The 24,501-nt window shown below is 45.8% G+C and overlaps 1 protein-coding gene across 2 annotated transcripts; it reads left to right on the top strand.

The window, feature by feature from the left end:
* The first annotated feature begins 7,255 nt into the window (after positions 1–7,255).
* On the top strand, positions 7,256–17,374 carry LOC118402749 (membrane-spanning 4-domains subfamily A member 15-like). Of its 2 annotated transcripts, none has more exons than XM_035800955.2 (7): positions 7,256–7,393; positions 10,749–10,943; positions 12,280–12,390; positions 12,586–12,642; positions 14,357–14,536; positions 14,749–14,862; positions 15,121–17,374. In XM_035800955.2, exons 2-7 carry the CDS (start codon positions 10,821–10,823, stop codon positions 15,157–15,159), a joined length of 624 nt encoding a protein of 207 aa, XP_035656848.1. In that variant the 5' UTR covers positions 7,256–7,393; positions 10,749–10,820; the 3' UTR covers positions 15,160–17,374. The 2 variants fall into 2 exon arrangements, with proteins under 2 accessions (XP_035656848.1, XP_035656849.1); XM_035800956.2 differs by lacking the exon at positions 7,256–7,393 and adding an exon at positions 7,948–8,053.
* Positions 17,375–24,501: the final 7,127 nt, after the last annotated feature.

Raw genomic sequence — 24,501 nt, 5'->3', positions numbered from 1 at the left:
AGGAGACTTAACGATGTGAGTTACAGATTACAGCTTTCCCCCGATTACCGTATTAACCCCTCGCTCCATGTGTCTCTCCTCAGGCCGGTGGTGGTTGGTCTGCTCCAGGAGTCAGAGGTGTGGGAGGTTCCTCCGCCCCCTCTGGACATCGGCTTATGCCGTTTGCTCCATACTGGATTCGAGGCGTCGGGTGAGGGGCCTTCAGAACCTCGTGGAGTGGGAGGGGTACGGTCCGGAGAAGAGATGCTGGGTTCCGGTGGAGGACGTGTTGGACCCTTCAAGGAGGGGTTACTGTCACGACTTCCACCGAAGTCGGTCCCTCTCCTTGTTCGGGCGGCGTTCATCGGTCAACGTCACCGGTCTTCAAGCCATTGCCAATCCACCTTTCATTTTCCATTTGTTTTGTCTTGTTTTCCCACACACCTGGTTTACATTCCCTCATCACTTGTCGTGTATCTGTTCCCCCCCATGTCTGTGTGTGGAATTGTTTGTTGTAAAGTGTTTGTGCACTTCTGACTGGTTCGCGACTGGTTATTTTGTACCCATAATTTGTTGTTCTGGGTGCCGTTGGTTTTGCTTATTAAACTGCTCCGGTTATTACCCAGTTCTGCTCTCCTGCGCCTGACTTCCCTGCAGCCAGTCACGCACCTCTTACAACGTATCACTTTAACATCTTTATTGTCTCTCACGGAAATGAATGAAACTAGAAAGTTAACATTTTGAGGTATCTTTTTGCTTACTTTTATGACAGTTCACATCATTTACATACTGTATGTACAGACTTAACCACCTCAAAATGTACGTCTTCAGTGGGGCAATTTCGTCACCAAGATGAGTTACATAGCAACAATGCTTTCAGATATACTTGATATTCTGATTCTATCATTACAGAACATAAATTAACAGGTTTCCAATGCAAGGTATGATGAAGTTTGATGAAGAACCTCATAGATAAATACCCACCACACTCAAACTTAACATCTTGAGATGTGATTTTGCTTTGAGGGCCATTTTGAAAATGCTTTTAGATTACAAATGATGAATTTGTTCAAAGACTCCCTCAGTATACAAAGATCCTCCATTTGTACTACAGTATATCTACAAAACTAAAACACACAAATCTCCACTGGATGAGGAGCTTAGTAACTCCAATGACTTAAGACAGAATTCAGAGAGTTATTTCCTTGTTCATGTGTCGATTGTTCCATTTTTATCCACCAAGAATGTAGGTAGGACTTTGGTTTCATAAGGAAGTGAATATCTTTTTTATTTCACAAAAACAATTGAAGTTATTTTAGAAATGTATAGCCTTGTTTATCCCTGGTGCTAACATGCATCTTTGTCCTGATCTTGTACACATTCAGAGAAATACAGTATGTCTACACATGGTATTAAAATGTGTCTCTTATCTGTCGACTTTGTTCCCATTGTGACCATATATACCACTTTTCCTGGTCCCTCACTATTATTTGACGGCTATTCTATCAAAATAATATTTTTTTCTTTATTTTAAGACACATATTGATGCCATGAGCCATAAAGGTTTACTTTAATCAGCTAACACAATTTAAGATGCCTCAGGCTCTCCCTCTTTTACTGTCTGTTCACCCATAAAGAGGTACAAGGATCATCCACAATATGTATGTCATGACTTCCGCCGAAGTCGGTTCCTCTCCTTGTTCAGGTGGCGTTCGGCGGTCGACGTCACCGGTCTTCTAGCCATTGCCGATCCACCTTTCATTTTCCATTTGTTTTGTCTTGTTTTCCCACACACCTGGTTTACATTCCCTCATCACTTGTTGTGTATCTGTTCCCCCCCATGTCTGTGTGTGGAATTGTTTGTTGTAAAGTGTTTGTGCACTTCTGACTGGTTCGTGACTGGTTATTTTGTACCCATATTTTGTTGTTCTGGGTGCTGTTGGTTTTGCTTACTAAACTGCTCCGGTTATTACCCAGTTCTGCTCTCCTGCGCCTGACATCCCTGCAGCCAGACACGCACCTCTTATAGAATTCCACACCTGAATATGGAGTCAGCAGGTGCAGGTGACCCTGGTATAGGGGTCGAGGAGCACACCCGGGAGCACGTGGCGATGCTCCACCATCATGGCGCCACCACGGACCGCGTCGTCCAAACCATGGACCACTGGGAGAGACAGGGAGTTCCTCCAGCGCCTCCACAAGCACAACTGGGGTCTCCACTACACGCTCCTCCCTGCACCCGGTCCCAGTGGGATTCGTCTCACCCTTCCCCTGGTGTACGATGGGACGGCGGCACGCTGCCAGGGTTTCATGTTGCAGCTGGACCTCTACCTGGCAACCGTCCACCAGGCTCCTTCGGGACGTGAGAGGGTGTCCGCCCTCGTCTCGTGCCTCTCGGGGAGAGCCCTGGAGTGGGCCAACGCCACGTGGGGAGAAGGAGATGCGGTGCTGGACCATTTCGAGGATTTCACCCGTAGCTTCCGGGCAGTCTTTGACCACACGGCCGAGGGTAGAGCGGCAGGTGAACGTCTCTTCCATCTTGGGCAGGGGACGAGGAGCGCCCAGGAGTTCGCAATGGACTTTAGGACCATGGCCCCCGGCGCAGGAAGGAACGACAGGGCCCTGATCGATGACTATCGCTGCAGTTTGCGCGAGGACGTCCATCGGGAGTTGGCCTGCAGGGACACCACCCTCACCTTCGACCAGCTGGTGGACCTGTCCATTCGGCTGGATAACCTGCTGGCTACCCGCGGACGTTCAGAGCGGGGTCTGTTGGTTCCGTCCCCCAGCACCACTGCTCCGATGCCCATGGAGCTGGGCGGTGCTGCGCCAGTTCCTGCATTTCCCGTGGTGCTAGGCCTACCCTGGTTAGCTTGTCCCCACTTGACCCCACTGTTTCATGGCAAAGGAGGGCTCTCACGGGGTGGTCGCGAGAGTGCTCGGGAGGTGTTTAGGGGTTTCCATTGGTACTACTACGGTGGAAAGTCCAGACCAGGTCTCCACCGTGCGCATTCCCCCCGAATATTCCGACTTGGCTCTCGTCTTCTCCAAAAATAAGACGACTCAATTACCACCCCATCGTCGGGGATTGTGCAATAAATCTCCTGGTAGATGCCGCACTTCCCAGGAGTCACATGTATATCCTGTCACAGGTGGAGATGGCGGCTATGGAAACATATGTCTCCGAATCCCTGTGTCAGGAGTACATTCGGTCCTCCACTTCACCCGCCTCCTCAAGTTGATTTTTGTGAAGAAGAAGGAGGGAGGTCTGCGCCCGTGTATTGACTATCGAGCCCTAAACCAGATCTCTGTGAAGTACAGTTACCCGCTACCTCTCATAGCCACAGCGATTGAGTCAATGCACGGGCGCACTTCTTCACCAAACTAGATCTCAGGAGCGCTTATAACCTGGTGCTTCTCCGGGAGGGAGATGAGTGGAAGACGGCTTTCAGTATGACCTCTAGGCATTATGAGTACCTCGTCATGCCGTACGGGTTGATGAATGCTCCATCAGTCTTCCAAGCCTTTGTAGACAAGATTTTCAGGGACCTGCACGGGCAGGGTGTAGTGGTGTATATTGATGACATTCTGATATACTTTGCTGCAAGCACCGAGCATGTGTGCATGGTGCGCAGGGTGCTTGGTCGACTGTTGGAGCATGACCTGTACTTCAAGGCTGAGAAATGTCTGCTCTTCCAGCAGACATTAGGGTATCGCATTTCCACCTCAGGGGTGGAGATGGAGAGTGACCGCATTTCAGCCGTGCGTAATTGACCGACTCCCACCAAGGTAAAGGAGGTGCAGCGTTTTCTAGGGTTTGCCAACTACTACCGGAGGTTTATCCGGGGTTTTGGTCACTTAGCGGCTCCCAATACATCACTGCTGAAGGGGGGCCCGGTGCTTTTGCAGTGGTCGGCTGAGAGGGAGAGGGCTTTTAGTCACCTGAGGGCTCTGGGAAAGGAAACTATGACGTGGGGGAACGGGGGCTGTTGGCTGTCATCAAGAGTTTGAAGGCATGGAGACATTGCCTTGAGTGGGTTAAACACCCTTTTCTCATCTGGTCTGACCACCGCAATCTGGAGTACATCCGGGCGGCGAGGAGACTGAACCCTCGCCAGGCAAGGTGGGCCATGTTTTTCACCCGTTTTGATTTCACCCTTTCTTACAGACCAGGTTCCTAGAACGTGAAGGCAGACGCACTGTCCCGGCTGTATGACACAGAGGAGCGGCCCATGGATCCCACCCCCATACTCCCAGCCTCCTACCTGGTGGCGCCGGTAGTGTGGGAGCTGGACGCGGACATTGAGCAGGCGTTACGTGCAGAGCCCGCTCCCGTCCTATGTCGCGCTGGGCATCTGTACATTCCGTCTGCTGTCCGTGACCGGCTGATCTATTGGGCCCACACGTCACCCTCCTCTAGTCATCCAGGCATTGGTCGGACGGTGCGCTGTCTGAGCGGGAAGTACTGGTGGCCCACTTTGGCTAAGGACGTGAGGGTTTATGTTTCCTGCTGCTCGGTGTGCTCCTAGTGCAAGGCTCCTAGGCACCTACCCAGAGGTAAGCTACACCGCTTACCCGTTCCACAACGGCCTTGGTCGCACCTGTCGGTCGATTTCCTTACCGATCTTCCTCCCTCACAGGGTAACACCACGATCCTGGTCATTGTGGACCATTTTTCCAAGTCCTGCCATCTCCTCCCTCTGCCCGGTCTCCCTACGGCCCTACAGACTGTGGAGGCCTTGTTTTCACACGTCTTCCGGCACTACGGGGTGCCTGAGGATATAGTGTCGGATAGGGGTCCCCAGTTCACTTCGAGGGTCTGGAGGGCGTTCATGGAAAATCTGGGCGTCTCGATCAGCCTTACCTCGGGTTTTCACCCCGAGAGATTAACGGGCAGGTGGAGATAGTTAACCATGATGTGGGTAGGTTTCTGAGGTCTTATTGCCAGGACCGGCCCGGGGGAGTGGGCGGTGTTCGTGCCCTGGGCAGAGATGGCCCAGAACTCGCTCCGCCACTCCTCCACTAACCTCTCTCCCTTCCAGTGCATAACGAGGCTCCTGCGGTGGATGACTGGTTCTGGTGAGCGGAGGACAGACCATCACCGCAGTGAGGCCCCGTTGTTCGCACCGGGGGACCAGGTCTGGCTCTTGGCCCGAAACCTGCCCCTCCGCCTGCCCTGCCGGAAGTTGGGTCCGCAGTTTGTGGGGCCGTTTAAAGTCCTGAGGAGACTGAACGAGGTGTGTTACAGATTACAGCTTTCCCCCGATTACGTATTAACCCCTCGCTCCATGTGTCTCTCCTCAGGCCGGTGGTGGTTGGTCTGCTCCAGGAGTCAGAGGTGTGGGAGGTTCCTCCGCCCCCTCTGGACATCGGCTTATGCCGTTTGCTCCATACTGGATTCGAGGCGTCGGGTGAGGGGCCTTCAGAACCTCGTGGAGTGGGAGGGGTACGGTCCGGAGAAGAGATGCTGGGTTCCGGTGGAGGACGTGTTGGACCCTTCAAGGAGGGGTTACTGTCACGACTTCCACCGAAGTCGGTCCCTCTCCTTGTTCGGGCGGCGTTCGTCGGTCAACGTCACCGGTCTTCAAGCCATTGCCAATCCACCTTTCATTTTCCATTTGTTTTGTCTTGTTTTCCCACACACCTGGTTTACATTCCCTCATCACTTGTCGTGTATCTGTTCCCCCCCATGTCTGTGTGTGGAATTGTTTGTTGTAAAGTGTTTGTGCACTTCTGACTGGTTCGCGACTGGTTATTTTGTACCCATAATTTGTTGTTCTGGGTGCCGTTGGTTTTGCTTATTAAACTGCTCCGGTTATTACCCAGTTCTGCTCTCCTGCGCCTGACTTCCCTGCAGCCAGTCACGCACCTCTTACAACGTATCACTTTAACATCTTTATTGTCTCTCACGGAAATGAATGAAACTAGAAAGTTAACATTTTGAGGTATCTTTTTGCTTACTTTTATGACAGTTCACATCATTTACATACTGTATGTACAGACTTAACCACCTCAAAAATGTACGTCTTCAGTGGGGCAATTTCGTCACCAAGATGAGTTACATAGCAACAATGCTTTCAGATATACTTGATATTCTGATTCTATCATTACAGAACATAAATTAACAGGTTTCCAATGCAAGGTATGATGAAGTTTGATGAAGAACCTCATAGATAAATACCCACCACACTCAAACTTAACATCTTGAGATGTGATTTTGCTTTGAGGGCCATTTTGAAAATGCTTTTAGATTACAAATGATGAATTTGTTCAAAGACTCCCTCAGTATTCAAAGACCCTTCTTTTGTACTACAGTATGTCTACAAAAAATAAGATCCATAAATCTCAAATGGATGAGGACCTTAGTAACTCCAACGGTTTAAGACAGTGTTCAGAGAGTTTATTTCCTTGTTCATGTGTCTAATCAATCTAATCATCAATCAATTGTTCACTTTTTCCCCTCCGAATGTAGTAGGTAGGACTTTGGATTCATAAGGAAGTGAAAATGAAGCAGGGAGAAAAATATCCTCCCTTGACAAAATGTTTGCTCAGTATACAGTGACGCACTTCATGACTTTTATACAGTATCACAGATCATTCGTCACTTTGGCATAGAAGCCTAAATGTCCCTGTTGTCCACTCAGCAGAATTAGAAAGGGCATTATTATGTCTGTCATGCCCCACGGCTGATACACCAGGTCTAAATTATACTATTACAGTCAATCACAGCCATCTATTCAACTTGAACTTTGAAATGACACACTATTACATAACACCCGAGACCTCCCAACCCCAAGGTGACACTGCATGGAAATCACCATGTGAATAACCCCAAATAAAAGGTCAAGTGTATTATGTTCCTGTTCAGTGTCAAGAAATAACGTTACAAAAGGTTTACTAGACCAAGCCTATCCTTAGGTTTGTAGGCAGTATTGGTCATCATTTGCCCTATTGGCCATAACTCATATACTCAACTATTTTAAATGCCATAGATTGGCTAATTAATATAATTTAATTGGATATGTTGGTTGGCGGTTGCATGGTTACCTGATAATTCTGTTTATCCCATAATCAATAAACCTACACAGGCACAGAGTAAACAAACATTTGAGTCAGCTCTTACTGCGTGCATTCATGTGCATGCATGTGGAGAGAGAAAGAGAGCGAGGGAGGGAGAGAGTTTGGGCTAGGTCGGGCGAAGAGAATGATTTCCTCCACAGCTGTGTTGGGGAAGATGGGGGGGGCTGGAAGATGGGGGGGGCTGGAAGTGGGCGGGGGGGAATGGTCTCATAAAATTTGAGGAATGTTATACATTGCTAAAAAGGCTTGTTTTCGACGGCCAGAAACATAAGTTGGGTTCAGTGATCAGGAAAACCTAAAAGTTAACGTCTGTTGGAAAGTTCAGAACTATTTGGTAAGCTACAATTTTATCTGGATCCTTTTATGTCTCAATTTCTTCCCTTATTCACTAGCTCAGAAAGCATCTCTGCATGGAATATTTTCTGAATCCTGAATGTGTAGGATGTTACACCCAGATATTGCTTCAAACCGTTCCTTTATGATCCATCTCATCTCATTCTCCTCCCTCTTCCTTACGAAACACTTTATCAGTCTCACCCACAGCCAAATGAAAGTAGACATTGTGTAAAACTTTTTTTCTCTCTTCCTCCCACTCCCTCTGCTTTCTGTTAAGCCCCTAACGCATGTCCCATCCCCCAGTATTCTTCTCCATGCTCTCTCTTCTCTCATGTCGGAAAGTAGCTGGGGTCGCAGAACAAAACCAGCAATGTCCTTTTTCGTAATTCAACTGACTGACGTTCAACATGAATAAACAAAATTAACCTGTAGTTCACGATGGCAACGTCCTACTCTGCTCTGTCTTTTCTTTCTACCTCGCTCAAAAGTGTTCATTTTCTTTAAATGTTTAAATGACAGATTCCATTGTAAGCACGTTTCTGTGGCCCTATCATACTCCCGCCCGCCCAACCATCCCCACACCCACCCGTCTCCCTCATGTAAATATCTCCCTCCAGTTGTGTAATATTAGTTCATCTACGCAGTTCAGGCAAGCCAGGTCTGTAACTATTTCACTACTTTCTATGCTATACATGTACAGTATCTATCTGTTAAATATGCTACAGTTCAATTATTTGTGAATTTGTAACAAACAAGTTAGGCTCTCTTATTAACAAAACTTAGATTAGAATGTTTACATATGTCACAGACAGTAATCCATTTCAAATTCCATTTGAAAGTGATCATATTATCTATATCATAGGTTCTGTGGTTCTCTGTGCAAGTTCAGTGATGTTTTTTTGTTGATGTTGAACTGTTTGATTAATATTGCAGTTCCCTTCAGACGAATAAAATACATTATATTATCTGACATTAGTTAGTTTTGAGTTATAGGTTCAGACCTAGTATTCAATCTCAACCTTATTATATGTGTTTTCAAAACACTAAAAGCTTAGGCTATCTTGTTTTGATGAGGCATATAGCATCTGGCTGGCTACACCTTACAATCCGCGTATCAGTTTATGACTTATGATGGTTGTCACATGTAGGCAAGATGAGTTCTGGCATTGTTTTCAGATGGTTCATTTGTTGCTAAGTTCTTTTTGTGTTATGAATATCATGTCATTTTGAACTTTCACCCAGATCTACACTCCCTATGATTGGGGCTTGGGCCTTTACAAAAACATTTTAAATTCTGGTTGCTTTAGGTTTGCTTTGCAACTGTTCTAACACTGTTCTCACATAGTTTATAGAGTCATTAAAACCAAACAGGTTTATGTTCATTTATTTTACAGCTGATCTGCTGTATTTTAAAGCCCTCTCCTGGTTCTCTGTCATGGTATTATCAATGTTGTTATTTATTTATTTATTACATTTTACGTTTATTTAACCAGGCAAGTCAGTTAAGAACAAATACTTATTTTCAATGACGGCCTGGGAACAGTGACGGCCTGGGAACTGCCTGTTCAGGGGCAGAACGACAGATTTGTACCTTGTCAGCTCAGGGGTTTGAACTTGCAACTTCCCGGTTACTAGTCCAACACTAACCACTAGGCTACCCTGCCGTTATGCCCTCTTCAAAGGGGGTAACACCCTAGACCCAAACTGTTACAGACCTATATCCATCCTGCCCTGCCTATCTAAAGTCTTCAAAAGCTAAGTTAATAAACAGATCACTGACCATTTTGAATCCCACTGTACCTTCTCCGAGACCGGCTTCCGAGCCAGTCACGGGTGCACCTCAGCCACGCTCAAGGTACTAAACGATATCATAACCGCCATCGATAAAAGACAGTACTGTGCAGCCGTCTTCATCGACCTGGCCAAGGCTTTCGACTCTGTCCATCACCGTATTCTTATCGGCAGACTCAATAGCTTTGGTTTTTCTAATGACTGCCTCGCCTGGTTCACCAACTACTTTGCAGACAGAGTTCAGTGTGTCAAATTGGAGGGCATGTTGTCCGGACCTCTGGCAGTCTCTATGGGGGTACCACAGGGTTAAATTCTCGGGCCGACTCTTTTCTCTGTATATACAATGATGTCGCTCTTGCTGCGGGCGATTCCCTGATCCACCTCTACGCAGACGACACCATTCTGTATACTTCTGGCCCTTCCTTGGACACTGTGCTAACTAACCTCCAAACGAGTTTCAATGCCATACAACACTCCTTCCGTGACCTCCAACTGCTCTTAAACGCTAGTAAAACCAAATGCATGCTTTTCAACCGTTCACTGTCCGCACCCACCCGACTAACATCACCACCCTGGACGGTTCCGACCTAGAATATGTGGACAACTATAAATACCTAGGTGTCTGTCTAGACTGCAAACTCTCCTTCCAGACTCACATTAAACATCTCCAATCCAAAATCAAATCTAGAATCGTCTTTCTATTTCGCAGCAAAGACTCCTTCACTCACGCCGCCAAGCTTACCCTAGTAAAACTGACTATCCTACCGATCCTCGACTTCGGCGATGTCATCTACAAAATAGCTTCCAACACTCTACTCAGCAAACTGGATGCAGTCTATCACAGTGCCATCCGTTTTGTTACCAAATCACCTTATACCACCCACCACTGCGACCTGTTTGCTCTAGTCGGCTGGCCCTCGCTACATATTCGTCGCCAGACCCACTGGCTCCAGGTCATCTATAGGTCTATGCTAGGTAAAGCTCCGCCTTATCTCAGTTCACTGGTCACGATAACAACACCCACCCGTAGCACACGTTCCAGCAGGTATATCTCACTGATCATCCCCAAAGCCAAAACCTCATTTGGCCGCCTTTCCTTCCAGTTCTCTGCTGCCAGTGACTAGAACGAATTGCAAAACTCGCTGAAGTTTGAGACTTTTATTTCCATCACCAACTTTAAACATCAACTATCTGAGCAGCTAACCGATCGCTGCAGCTGTACATAGTCCATCTGTAAATAGCCCACCCAATCTATCTACCTCATCCCCATACTGTTTTTATTTAATTTACTTTTCTGCTCTTTTGCACACCAGTATCTCTACTTGCACATCATCATCTGCTCATTTATCACTCCAGTGTTAATCTGCTAAATTGTAACTATTCGCTCCTATGGCCTATTTATTGCCTACCTCCTCATGCCTTTAGCACACACTGTATATAGACTTTATTTTTTCTACTGTGTCATTGATTTGTTTATTGTGTTAATGGCTTGTTTATTGTTTACTCCATGTGTAACTCTCTGTTGTTGTCTGTGTCACACTGCTTTGCTTTATCTTGACCAGGTCGCAGTTGCAAATGAGAACTTGTTCTCAACTGGCCTACCTGGTTAAATAAAGGTGAAATAAAATAAATAAATGTCGATGAACATGGCGTCCGACATCAGTCCAGCAGGGGGAGAAGGAGGGCCACATACCACTATGGTGGGAGGAAGTAAACCACTGCACCGCTTCATCAGAGGCGAGCCAAAGAGCACTGGGGTGAGACTGGAGAACAGACAACTGATGTATTCATTGTTGCCAAATACTCCAAGGAGTCACTGTGGACAAACGCTGTGAACATTTTATTTTGTGTAAAATCTTTGTATTTATCATTCATTAATTTAGTGTTAGCACTACATTCCAGCACAAAGTGGTAATAGCATGGTTATAGGTAACATATGTCACGACAGTAATCAGAATCAAAACATTATTTTACCAGATACCTCTTCATTTTTGTGTAAACATATGATTATATCGGTGTCTTTATTCTATGTTCCTGGTTGGTTAGACTGTAATGCTGTTCTTTATTCTATGTTCCTGGTTGGTTAGACTGTAATGCTGTTCTTTATTCTATGTTCCTGGTTGGTTAGACTGTAATGCTGTTCTTTATTCTATGTTCCTGGTTGGTTAGACTGTAATGCTGTTCTTTATTCTATGTTCCTGGTGTTCTTTATTCTATGTTCCTGTTGGTTAGACTGTAATGCTGTTCTTTATTCTATGTTCCTGGTTGGTTAGACTGTAATGCTGTTCTTTATTCTATGTTCCTGGTTGGTTAGACTGTAATGCTGTTCTTTATTCTATGTTCCTGGTTGGTTAGACTGTAATGCTGTTCTTTATTCTATGTTCCTGGTTGGTTAGACTGTAATGCTGTTCTTTATTCTATGTTCCTGGTTGGTTAGACTGTAATGCTGTTCTTTATTCTATGTTCCTGGTTGGTTAGACTGTAATGCTGTTCTTTATTCTATGTTCCTGGTTGGTTAGACTGTAATGCTGTTCTTTATTCTATGTTCCTGGTTGGTTAGACTGTAATGCTGTTCTTTATTCTATGTTCCTGGTTGGTTAGACTGTAATGATGTTCTTTATTCTATGTTCCTGGTTGGTTAGACTGTAATGCTGTTCTTTATTCTATGTTCCTGGTTGGTTAGACTGTAATGCTGTTCTTTATTCTATGTTCCTGGTTGGTTAGACTGTAATGCTGTTCTTTATTCTATGTTCCTGGTTGGTTAGACTGTAATGCTGTTCTTTATTCTATGTTCCTGGTTGGTTAGACTGTAATGCTGTTCTTTATTCTATGTTCCTGGTTGGTTAGACTGTAATGCTGTTCTTTATTCTATGTTCCTGGTTGGTTAGACTGTAATGCTGTTCTTTATTCTATGTTCCTGGTTTGTTAGACTGTAATGCTGTTCTTTATTCTATGTTCCTGGTTGGTTAGACTGTAATGCTGTTCTTTATTCTATGTTCCTGGTTTGTTAGACTGTAATGCTGTTCTTTATTCTATGTTCCTGGTTGGTTAGACTGTAATGCTGTTCTTTATTCTATGTTCCTGGTTGGTTAGATTGTAATGATGTTCCTGGGATCATCACTCTTCATCTTGGGGATTCCAATGAGGCTGGATATACTGATGTCCTCTGCTGAGACTTTCACCCCTTTTTGGCTAGGAATCCTGGTACGCCCTTCTTGTGTGTGTCTATATAAATCTATGATACTGACAATCCAAATGTCTTAACATGACATCATGCCTTTCAGTCCTAAAAACCCTTATTTCTTAATCTTCCATTCAATGATATCTTTCAGACCTTCTCCCATGACAGTTTGGGCATGTTGTTGAACTTATAAACCCCCTCCCTCTGCTTTGTGACAGTTCATCATCTCTGGGTTGTTATATGTGCTCACAGAGAAGAATCCTTCAAAACAACTGGTGAGTCCCATGAATTGGAATTCTGCGCAAAGGCATTATAAACGATTAGTCATGGCACATTAATGTTCATAACTATGGCAAACGATTTTCATTATATAAAAAATAGTGTAGAAAACATTAGGAAAGCCTTCCTAATATTGAGTTGCACTCCTTTTTGCCCTCAGAACAGCCTCATTTCACCAGAGCATGGACTCTACAAGGTGTTGAAAGCATTCCACAGGGATGCTGGCCCATGTTGAATCCAATGCTTCCAACAGTTGTGTCAAGTTGGCTGGATGTCCTTTGGTTGGTAGACCATTCTTGATACACACGGGAAACTGTTGAGGATAAAAAAAACGAGCAGCTTTGCAGTTCTTGACACACTCAAACTGGTTTGTCCGATACTTACAACCATACCCCGTTCAAAGGCACTTAAATAATTTGCCTTACCCATTCACCCTCTGAATGGCACGTATACACAATCCATGTCTCAATTTTCTCAAGGATTAAAAATCTTTCTTGAACCTCTCTCCTCCCTTTCATCTACACTGATTGAAGTGGAATTAACAGGTCACATCAATAACGGATAATCGCTTTCACCTGGATTCACCTAGTCACCTATGTCATGGAAAGAGCAGGTGTTTGTAATGTTTGTATACTCAAGTGTATAGTGAGTGTTCATGTGTGCATTCCACAGAGAGATCTCTTTTTAGTAACTTTTATCAGATTAAGGAAAAAGGAAACCTCACACTGCTCTTGATAGTATCACTGATATTTAATAAGCTTTACGTATCGGCCTCACGGCCTTCGTCAGAGCTTTTGTGAGTTAAAAAAAAAAATTGCACCCTTATGTAGACCTAGCCCCGCCCACATCCGTTCCACACATCGAATGGGGTTGGAGGCGAAGGAAAAACAAATAAGTGCTACCAAATATAACAATATGTATTTTATAAATATTCAAGTAAAGTGTGTAAATAAGATGTATTAAACACGTCTGTAGCATAGCACGTCCTCATTGTGGTTTTACAGACGTGTTTAATATGTCTTATTTACACACTATACTTGAATATTTATAAAATACATAATGTTATATTTGGTAGCACTTATTTGTTTTTCCTTCGCCTCCAACCCCATTCGATGTGTGGAACGGATGTGGGTGGGGCTAGGTCTACCGAGCAAGTTTTCATTAATCATTGGGTACGTCGTACGAAAAACGTCAGAGTAATCTTAAATAGGGGCATAATTCCTGTTCAAATCACCCTTCAGACATTATTTCCTAAATGCCTATGTATGTTATGTTGTGAATTTGAACATGAGCAGTGTGAGGTTTCCTTTTTCCTTCATCTTGTTCAACTGTTACCATGCACCTGCAAAAAAGATTGCTCAGATGTGCGAGTGCCTTTTGAATTTAGTAACTTCTACCAAAGAAAAGCGTAAATGAATGTCAAACCACAGTTCCTCATCCCATTCTGTTTTTCTTATTAGTCATAGTAAAACCCACTGTGCAAAAGGTAAATAGTGTCAATTTTCAAGATGGTTATTCTTTAGGACTGTTCCCAGACCCTGACAACAGTTCATCACAATGTGATTGCCACTCTGTACTTCAGTCTGGAAGTGTTACGCAAATTAATGCCTATTCAATGTTCTGTTAACCTCATGTTAAAGTGCCTTGAAAGAGGCTTTGTCACAACGTGGTTGCAGTTCTTTCACCACTTTATTTGTTCTCACCCTGTAGGTGACAGCAAGCCTGGCCCTTAGTATCATCTCTATGTTGGGGGTCACAGTGGCTTTCTTTGAATTCCTTAAAGGCATCCTGCACATTCGGCAATCACATGACTACTATGATCATTACAACTATGACTACAACGCCACAGAATCTGGCAGAGTTGTAGTCCCCTGGCGTAAACAACATATGGTATGTTTTGTTGCTGTTGTTATTGTTGTGATTCCGGATCACTTTTATCTGGATCAATTATTATTAGAGCTTAGGAATTTGCTTCATCACAATCTCTTTTAAAATGTAATTAAGAAAGGATAAACATCTTATAACACATCTTTAAAACGTCTGTAACTCATTCTGTCTAAATGAAGATACCTTTCATTCTCTGCTCTCTCTCATCATCACAGTACCAGTTGATCAGCCTCGAGGCTGTATTTATGTACCAGAGCTTAGTAGGCATGGTGGTCCTAATTGTGATGACATCATTTGCCAGGGTTGCCCTGCATTCCAGCAAGACACAGGTAAAGTACTGTGACAGACTTTAAAAACGTAGCTATATGTATTGTGACCTGAGGCTTGTAGACTGTGGTCAGTATGCCAGTACAATTAATCAAATACATTTTGGTTTATAAGTGCCCTACAGAACCAGACATAATCTTATCTGCAACTAATGTTATTACAGTGTATGTTTATATACAGTACAGTGTATATAATGCTTTTTTGTGTGTCTATCTCATGCAGGAATGCCTAAGATAAACTCTGTTCTTTCTTCTTTACAGGCAGTTGTGGTAATGCAAGATCTACCATCACCAAACTGAATAAAGAAAACAAGGCTTTTCTGACTGTCTCTGCCGTGATGAATAGATAGAAAATGTGGACTTGCCCATTGATATGAAATAAATGTATTCACAAATATTTAGAACATTTCTTTAAATCCACATATATGGAATTGTCTTTGTATACACTCATCTTTCTATACACTTGTACTTTGTAATAAATATAACACCAGTCAAAAGTTTAGACACACCTACTCATTCAACGGGTTTTCATTATTTTTACTACTTTCTACATTGCAGAATAATAGTGAAAACATCAAAACTATGACATAACACATATGGAATTAGGTAGTAACCAAAACAGTGTTAAAGAAATCAAAATATTTTAGATTCTTCAAAGTAGCCACCCTTTGACTTCATGACAGCTTTGCACACTTTTGGCATTCTCTCAACCAGCTTCACCTGGAATGCTTTTCCAACAGTCTTGAAGGCGTTCCCACATATGCTGAGCACTTGTTGGCTGCTTTTTCTTCACTCTGTGGTCCAACTCATCCAAAACCATCTCAATTGGGTTGAAGTTGGGTGATTGTAGAGGCCAGGTCATCTGATGCAGCACTCAATCATTCTCCTTCTTGGTCAAATAGCCCTTACACAGCCTGGAGGTGTGCTGGGCTCCCAAGTGGTACATTATTCTAAGGCACTGCATCTCAGTGCTAGAGGCATCACTACAGACCCTGGTTCAATTCCAGGCTGTATCACAACTGGTTGTGATTGGGAGTCCCATAGGGCGGCACACAATTGGTCCATCGTCGTCCGGGTTAGGGTTTGGCCGGGGTAGGTCATCATTGTAAATAAGCATTTGTTCTTCACTAACTTGCCTAGTTAAATAAAGGTGTACACAATCCTATTGAAAACAGATGATGGTCCCACTAAGTGCAAACCAGATGAGATGGTGTATCGCTGCAGAATGCTGTGGTGGCCATGCTGGTTAAGTGTGCCTTGAATTCTAAATAAATCACTGACAGTGTCACCAGCAAAGCATCCCGACACCATCACAGCTCCTCCTCCATGTGGGAACCACACATGCAGAGATCATCCGTTCACCCACACCGCGTCTCACAAAGACATGGCGGTTGGAATCAAAAATCTTAAATTTGGACTCATCAGACCAAAGGACAGATTTCCACCTCTCTAATGTTCATTGCTCGTGTTTCTTGGCCCAATCAAGTATTTTCTTGTTATTGGTGTCCTTTAGTAGTGGTTTCTTTGCAGCAATTAAACCATGAAGGCCCGATTCACACAGTCTCTTCTGAACAGTTGATGTTGAGATGTGTCTGTTACTTGAACTCTGTGAAGCATTTATTTGGGCTGCAATTTCTGAGGCTGGTAACTCTAATGAACGCATCCTATGCAGCAGGGGTAACTCTGGGTCTTCCTTTCCTGTGGTGGTTCTCATGAGAGCCAGTTTCATCATAGAGCTTGATGGTTTTTGCGACTGCACTTGAATAAACTTTCAAAGTTCTTGAAATTTTCCATATTGACTGACCTTCATGTCTTAAAGTAATGATGGACTGTCGTTTCTCTTTGCTTTTGAGCTGTTCTTGCCATAATATAGACTTTTACCAAATAGGGCTATCTTCTGTATACCACCCCTACCTTGTCATAACACAACTGATTGGCTCATATGCATTACAAAGGAAAGAAATTCCACAAATGAACTTTTAACAAGGCACACCTGCTAATTGAAATGCATTCCAGGTGACTACCTCATGAAGCTGGTTGAGAGAATGCCAAGAGTGTGCAAAGCTGTCATCAAGGCAAACACTGTCTGTTTTGGTTACTACATGATTCCATATGTGTTATTCCATAGTTTTGATGTCTCCACTATTATTCTACAATGAAGGAAATAGTGTTTTTTTAATATGTAAAAAAACTGGAATGAGTTGGTGTTTCCAAACTTTTGACTGGTACTGTAAATTGCTCAATTAGGGCCTATGTAACAGTATAAGAAAATATTCAAAAACACATCTTTGTATTTTCAAAATATACTTCACTTTCAAAATTAAACAACATCCATGTAGTGCAATAGAAAAGGAACATGATCATTATAGAGGGGTTATTTGTTTAGCAAAAACACAGACGCATGAGCAGCTACGGTGCAAAACAGACAACGGGGTTGACTTAGATTGTTGACAACATGTAAGCTATATTTTACTCTCCAATGTTTATTGAAAACATAAATACATTTGCACAATGAGCACTTGCTGTCTCTCAAATCATTGTTACAGTTGTTGGTTAGCAAGCTAATGATGTTTAGCCATATTAGCATTGACATGAAATCGATGCCTCTCTTTGTTCAGCGGTGCTCGGAGGTCGACGTCTCCGGTCTTCTAGCCATCTCAGATCCATTTTTCATTTTCCATTTGTCTTGTCTTGTTTTCCCACACACCTGGTTCTCATTTCCCTCATTATGTGTTGTGTATTTAACCCTCTGTTTACCCCATGTATGTTATGCTCACGTTAGTCTGTTGCGCTGGGTTATGTTAACCCGTATTGTTATTTCGTTTTCACTTTGCCGTGTGCTTTTGGTTCGCCTAAATAAAAGGCTCCGTTGGCTACCCAATATCTGCTCTCCTGCACCTGACTCCCTTACAGCCATTTACGCATACCTGACAGAAAACCACACACATTATGGAGTCAGCGGGAGCAGGTACCTATGGTAACGGAGTCGAGAAGCGCGTCCAGGAGCACACGGCGTTAATTCACCATCTCGGCACCGCCATGGACCACATCTGTCAGACGATGGATTGCTGGGAGAGACAGGGAGTTCCTCCAGTACCTCCTCCAGCACAACAGGGGTCCTCACTACCCGTCCCTCCTGTACCCGGTTCCAGTGGGATGCGTCTCACCCTTCCCGGAGAGTATGATGGGACAGCGGCACGGTGCCAAGGCTTCCTACTACAGCTGGACCTCTAACTGGGCACTGTTTATCCAGCTCCTTCGGGAAGGGAGAGGGTGTCTGCCCTCATCTCGTGCCTCAGGGAGAGCTCTGGAGTGGGCCAACGCCATGTGGGGAGAAGGAGATGCGGCGTTGGATGACTTCACGGAATTCACCCAGTCTTCGACCACCCACCCGAGGGTAGAGCGGCGGGTGAACGTCTGTTCCACCTGAGACAGGGGACGAGGAGCGCCCAGGAGTTCGCACTGGAATTTTGGACCTTGGCCGTAGGAGCGGGATGGAGCGACAGGGCCCTCATCGACCACTACCATTGCAGCCTGCGCGAGGATGTCCGTCGGGAGTTGGCCTGCAGGGATACCACTCTTACCTTTGACCAGCTGGTGGACATGTGCATTCGATTGGATAACCTGCTGGTCACCCGCAGACGTCCAGAGAGGGCTCTGTCGATTCCCTCTTCCAGCACCACCGCTCTGGTGCCTATGGAGCTGGGAGGTGCTGCGCACAGGGAGACCGGAGGAGGGGCTTTCACGTGTACCATCTGTGGCCGCAGAGGTCACACTGCTGGTCGGTGCCGTGTTGGCTCCTCTAGGGTTCGAGGCAGCAGGCAGGGCACTCTGGCGTCACCCCAGGTGAGAAGGTACCATTCTCACCCAGAGCCCTCTGTTGCACACATGTTATTGTTTGTTACTTTTCCTGAGTTTTCCCCGCATTCCTGGCATAAGGCGCTCGTCGATTCAGGCGGAGCTGGGAATTTCATTGATAGATCATTTTCCCATAGTTTAGGGATCCCCATTGTTCCCGTGGATGTTCCCTTCCCCGTTCACACCTTAGATAGTAGACCATTAGGGTCAGGGTTGATTAGGGAGGTCACGCTCCTTTGAGCATGGTGACATAGACTCTCCTGCGTTTCCCATGGTGCTGGGCCTACCCTGGTTAACCTGTCATAACCACACTGTTCTTGGACACAGAGGACTCTCAAGGGGTGGACGCAGGAGTGCTCAGGTGGGTGTTTAGGGGTTTCCGTTGGTGCCACTATGGTGGAGAGTCCAGACCAGGTCTCCACCTTGCGCATTCCCCCTGAATATGCCGATTTGGCTCTTGCATTCTCTAAAAAGAAGGCGACTCAATTACCACCTCATCGCAGGGGCGATTGTGCGATAAATCTCCTGGTAGGCGCTGCACTTCCCAGGAGTCACATGTATCCCCTCTCACAGGCGGAGACGGAGGATATGGAAACATATGTCTCCGAATCCCTGTGTCAGGGGTATATTCGGTCCTCCACTTCACCCGCCTCCTCAAGTTGATTTTTTGTGAAGAAGAAGGAGGGAGGTCTGCGCCCGTGTATTAACTATCGTGGTCTGAATTTGATCACTGTGAGGTATAGTTACCCGCAACCGCTCATACCCACAGCGATAGAGTCAATGCACTTGGCGCGCTTCTTCAACAAACTAGATCTCAGGAGCACTTATAACCTGGTGCTTCTCCGGGAGGGAGATGAGTGGAAGACGGCTTTCAGGACCACCTCTGGGCACTATGAGTACCTCGTCATGCCGTACGGGTTGATGAATGCTCCATCAGTCTTCCAAGCCTTTGTAGACGAGATTTTCAGGGACCTGCACGGGAAGGGTGTAGTGGTGTATATTGATTACATTCTGATATACTTCGCTGCAAGCACCGAGCATGTGACCATGGTGCGCAAGTTGCTTGGTCGACTGTTGGAGCATGACCTGTACGTCAAGGCTGAGAAATGCCGGTTCTTTCAACAGTCAGTCTCCTTCCTAGGGTATCGCATTTCCACCTCAAGGGTGACCGCATTGCAGCCGTGTGTAATTGGCCGACTCCCACCACGGTAAAGGAGGTGCAGCGGTTCTTAGGGTTTTCCAACTACTACCGGAGGTTTATCTGAGGTTTTGGTCCGGTAGCGGCTCCCATTACCTCACTGCTGAAGGGGGGCCCAGTTCGCTTGCAGTGGACTGCTGTGGTGGACAGGTCTTTTAGTCACCTTAGGGATCTGTTTACCTCAGCTCCCATGCTGGTTCACCCGGAACCCTCTTTGGCGTTCATAGTGGAGGTGGACGCGTCCGAGGCTGGGATAGGAGCTCATCTGGACTGACCACCGCAATCTGGGGTACATCCGTGGGCGGCGAGGAGACTGAACCCTCGCCAGGCAAGGTGGGTCATGTTTTTCACCCATTTTGTTTTCACACTTTCTTACAGACCAGGTTCCCAGAACGTGGAGGCAGACACACTGTCCCGGCTGTATGACACAGAGGAGCGGCCCATGGATCCCACTCTCATACTCCCGGCCTTCAGCCTGGTGGAGCCGGTAGTGTGGGAGATCTACGCGGACATTGAGCGGGCGTTGCATACAGAGCCCGCTCCCGTCCGGTGTCTCGCTGGGCATCTGTACGTTCCGTCTGCTGTTCGTGACCGGCTGATCTATTGGGCCCACACGTCACCCTCCTGCAAGTGGAGAGAGTTAACCAGGATGTGGGTAGATTTCTGAGGTCCTATTGCCAGGACCGTCCAGGGGAGTGGGCAGCGTTCTTGCCCTGATCAGAGATGACCCAGAACTCGCTCTGCCACTCCTCCACTAACCTCTTCCCCTTTAAGTGTATATTGGGGTATCAGCCGGTTCTGGATGCCGCCCATGTTCACCTTCAGCGTGCCGTGCTGTGCCAGAAAGTTGTCGCAGACCGTCACCGTAGTGAGGCCCCGGTGTTCGCACCGGGGGACCAGGTCTGGCTCTCTACCCGAAACCTGCCCCTTCGCCTGCCCTGACGGAAATTGGGTCCGCGGTTTGTGGGGCAATTTAAAGTCCTGAGGAGAGTGAACAAGGTTTGTTACAGGTTACAGCTTCCCCCCGATTACCGCATTGGTGGTGGTTGGCCCGCTCCAGGAGCCTGAGGTGCGGGAGGTTCCCCCGCCCCCTCTGGACATCGAGGGGGCCCGGCGTACTCTGTTCGTTCCATACTGGATTCGAGACGTCTGGCGAGGGGCCTTCAGTACCTCGTGGACTGGGAGGGGTATAGTCCAGAGGAGAGATGCTGAGTTCCGGTGGAGGACGTGTTGGATCCTTCCCTGCCGCGAGAGCTCCACCGTCTCCATCCGGATCGCCCTGCGCCTCGTCCTCCGGGTCGTCCCCGAGGCCGGTGTCGACGCACTGCTGTCACGACTTCTGCCTAAGTCGATGCCTCTCTTTGTTTGGGCGGCTATGCGCACGTTAGTCTGTTGCGGTGGGTTATGTTAACCCGTATTGTTATTTCGTGTTCACTTTGCCGTGTGCTTTTGGTTCGCCTAAATAGAAGGCTCCATTGGCTACCCAATATCTGCTCTTGTCACGCCCTGACCATAGAGAGCCTTGATTATCTATGGTGGTGTAGGTCAGGGCGTGACTAGGGGGTGTTCTAATCGCTGTATTTCTATGTTTGGGTTTGAGTACGGTTCCCAATTAGAGGCAGCTGGTTATCGTTGTCTCTAATTGGGGATCATACATAAGGTGTCCTTGTTTCCACCTGCATTTGTGGGATATTGATTGTGTATGTGCTTGTTGCACCACGTAAGTCACATTTTGTTGCTTGTTTATTGTTTCACTTTTAATAAAGATGTGGAACTCAAATCACGCTGCGCCTTGGTCCGTCCATTCTAACAACCGTGACAGCTCTCCTGCACCTGACTCCCTTATAGCCAATTACGCATACCTGACAATTATGGCTAAACCCCGACTATTTCTACAATTTAAATCCTAAAATCTGATTTTAAACCTAACCTTAACCCTACCTTTAACCACACTGCTAACTTTATGCCTAACCCTAACATTGAAATTAAGACAATCAAGTACATTTTGTTTCCATGAACACAAGCACCATCAGGAACATGTTCCTTCTAAAGCCATTACTGGTACTTTCAAGACAACTGGGAACCCTCCACCCCAAAAACGAGGTCAAATCATAACATAATTGAATTTCAGGTTGGAAAGTCGGAGCTCTAGAAAGATGCCAGAGTTTCCGACTTCAAATTCCTAGTTGGATGACCGTTCAAAACAATTTTACCAGTCGGAATTCATATTTTTTTTCAGAGTTCCCAGTTGTCTTGAATGCATTGAAGTCGGAGATTACCAAGTTGCGACTTCCCAGTTGTTTTGAACACGGCATTAATATCATAAGCACTCCTCCGTAACCACAGCATACCTGTCCATCTAGCCTATATCGGCTACGTAAAACCAGTTCCGGAGTATGCTGTCCCTGGGTCTCGAGCTTAATGATGAGTTTGGAGGGTACTATGGTGTTAAATGCTAAGCGGTAGTCGATGAACAGCATTCTTACATAGGTATTCCTCTTGTCCAGATGGGTTAGGGCAGTGTGCAGTGTGATTGCGTCATCTGTGGACCTATTGTAACAGTAAGCAAATTGGAGTGGGTCTAGGGTATCAGGTAGGGTGGAGGTGATATGATCCTTGAGTAGTCTCTCAAAGCACTTCATGATGACAGTCGTTTAGCTCAGTTACCTTAGCTGTCTTGGGAAAAGGAACAATGGTAGCCCTCTTGAAGCATGTGGGCACAGCAGACTGGGATAAGGATTTGATTGAATATGTCCGTAAACACACCAGCCAGCTGGTCTACATATGTTCTGAGGACGCAGCTAGAGATGCCGTCTGGTCCGGCAGCCTTGTGAGGGTTAACACGTTTAAAAGTTTTACTCGCGTTGGCCATGGTGAAGGAGAGCACACAGGTTTTGGAAGCTGGCCATGTCAGTGGCACTGTATTGTCCTCAAAGCGAGCAAAGAAGTTGTTTAATTTGTCTGGGAGCAAGTCGTCGGTGTCCCTGACGGGGCTGGTTTTCTTTTTGTAATCCGTGATTTACTGTAGACCCTGCCACATACGTCTCGTGTTTGAGCCGTTGAATTGCAACTACTTTGTCTCTATACTGACGCTTAGCTTGTTTGATTGCCTTGGAGAGAATAGCTACATTGTTTGTATTCGGTCATGTTTCCAGTCGCATTGCCACATAATTTAAAGCAGTGGTTCGCACTTTCAGTTTCCGCAAATACTGCCATCAATTCACGGTTTCTGGTTAGGGAAGGTTTTAATAGTCATCATGAGTACAACATCCCAGATGCACTTGCTAATAAACTCACTCACTGAGTCAGCGTACACATCAATGTTGTTGTCTGAGGCTATCCGGAACATATCCCAGTCCACGTCATCAAAGCAATCTTGAAGCGTGGAATCCAATTGGTTGGGCCATCGTTGAACAGACCTGAGCACGGGCGTTTCCTGTTTTAGTTTCTGTCTATAGGCTGGGAGCAAAAAAAATGGAGTCGTGGTCAGATTTGCCGAAAAGAGGACGGGGGAGGGCTTTGTATGCATCGTGGAAGTTAGAGTAGCAATGGTCCAGAATGCTGCCAGCTAGAGTCGCGCATTCGATATGCTGATAAAACTGCCGAAGTCGGCCCCTCGGTCCCGGGCGGAGTTCGGCGGACGACATCACCGATCCTCTAGCCATCGCCGATCCACCTTTAATTTTCCATTTGTTTTGTCTTGTCTTTCCACACACCTGGTTTCAACTCCATCATTACATGTTGTGTATTTAACCCTCTGTTCCCCCCATGTCCTTGTCCGGAATTGTTTATTGTAGTGCTTGTGCACGTAATGCTGGTGTGTAACGTGTTTTGTTTACCAATTGATTTATTGTTCTGTTTACGGTGCTTTTGTTTATTAAACAGCGCCGTTGTAAATCAGTTTTTGCTCTCCTGCCGCCAGTACGCACCCCCTACAGGAGCCTTATTTTCAGATTAGCTTTGTTACAATAAATTTAGCCTCAGGATATATGGTTTCCAGTTTACATAGAGTCCAGTGAAGTTCTTTCAGGGCCGTCGAGGTGTCTGCTTGAAGGGGTATATACACGGCTGTGATTATAATTCTGTGGCTCAGTTGGTAGAGCATGGCGCTTGTAACGCCAGGGTAGTGGGTTCGATTCCCGGGACCACCCATACGTAGAATGTATGCACACATGACTGTAAGTCGCTTTGGATAAAAGCGTCAGCTAAATGGCATATATTATTATTATTATTATATATTAGAGAATTCTCTTGGTAGATAATGCGGTCGGCATTTGATTGTAAGGAATTCTAGTTCAGGTGAGCAAAACGACTTGAGTTCCTGTATGTTGTTATGATTACACCACAAGTTGGTAATCATAAGGCATACACCCCCACCCTTCTTCTTACCAGAGAGATGTTTCTTTCTTTCGGCACGATGCGTGAAGAAACCGGGTGGCTGTACCGACTCTGATAACATATCCCAAGTGAGCCATGTTTCCGTGAAACAGAGAATGTTACAATCTCTGATGTCTTTCTGGAAGGCAACCCTTGCTCGAATGTTGTAGTATACTCGGGAGCGGTGAGCGATGTGCCTGTCTTCGGAG

This window comes from Oncorhynchus keta, chromosome 24, assembly GCF_023373465.1.
Source record: "Oncorhynchus keta strain PuntledgeMale-10-30-2019 chromosome 24, Oket_V2, whole genome shotgun sequence".
Classification (NCBI taxonomy): Eukaryota; Metazoa; Chordata; class Actinopteri; order Salmoniformes; family Salmonidae; genus Oncorhynchus; species Oncorhynchus keta.
Note: the sequence above shows the minus strand (reverse complement) of the source record. Positions and strands in the feature narration are given on the sequence as shown.

Coding starts and splice junctions, on each gene's coding strand:
- LOC118402749 (XM_035800955.2), top strand. CDS start 10,821: ATGTCGATGAACATGGCGTCCGACATCAGTCCAGCAGGGGGAGAAGGA. Junction 10,944..12,279: donor GCGAGCCAAAGAGCACTGGG/GTGAGACTGGAG, acceptor CTGGTTGGTTAG/ATTGTAATGATGTTCCTGGG. Junction 12,391..12,585: donor CTTTTTGGCTAGGAATCCTG/GTACGCCCTTCT, acceptor GCTTTGTGACAG/TTCATCATCTCTGGGTTGTT.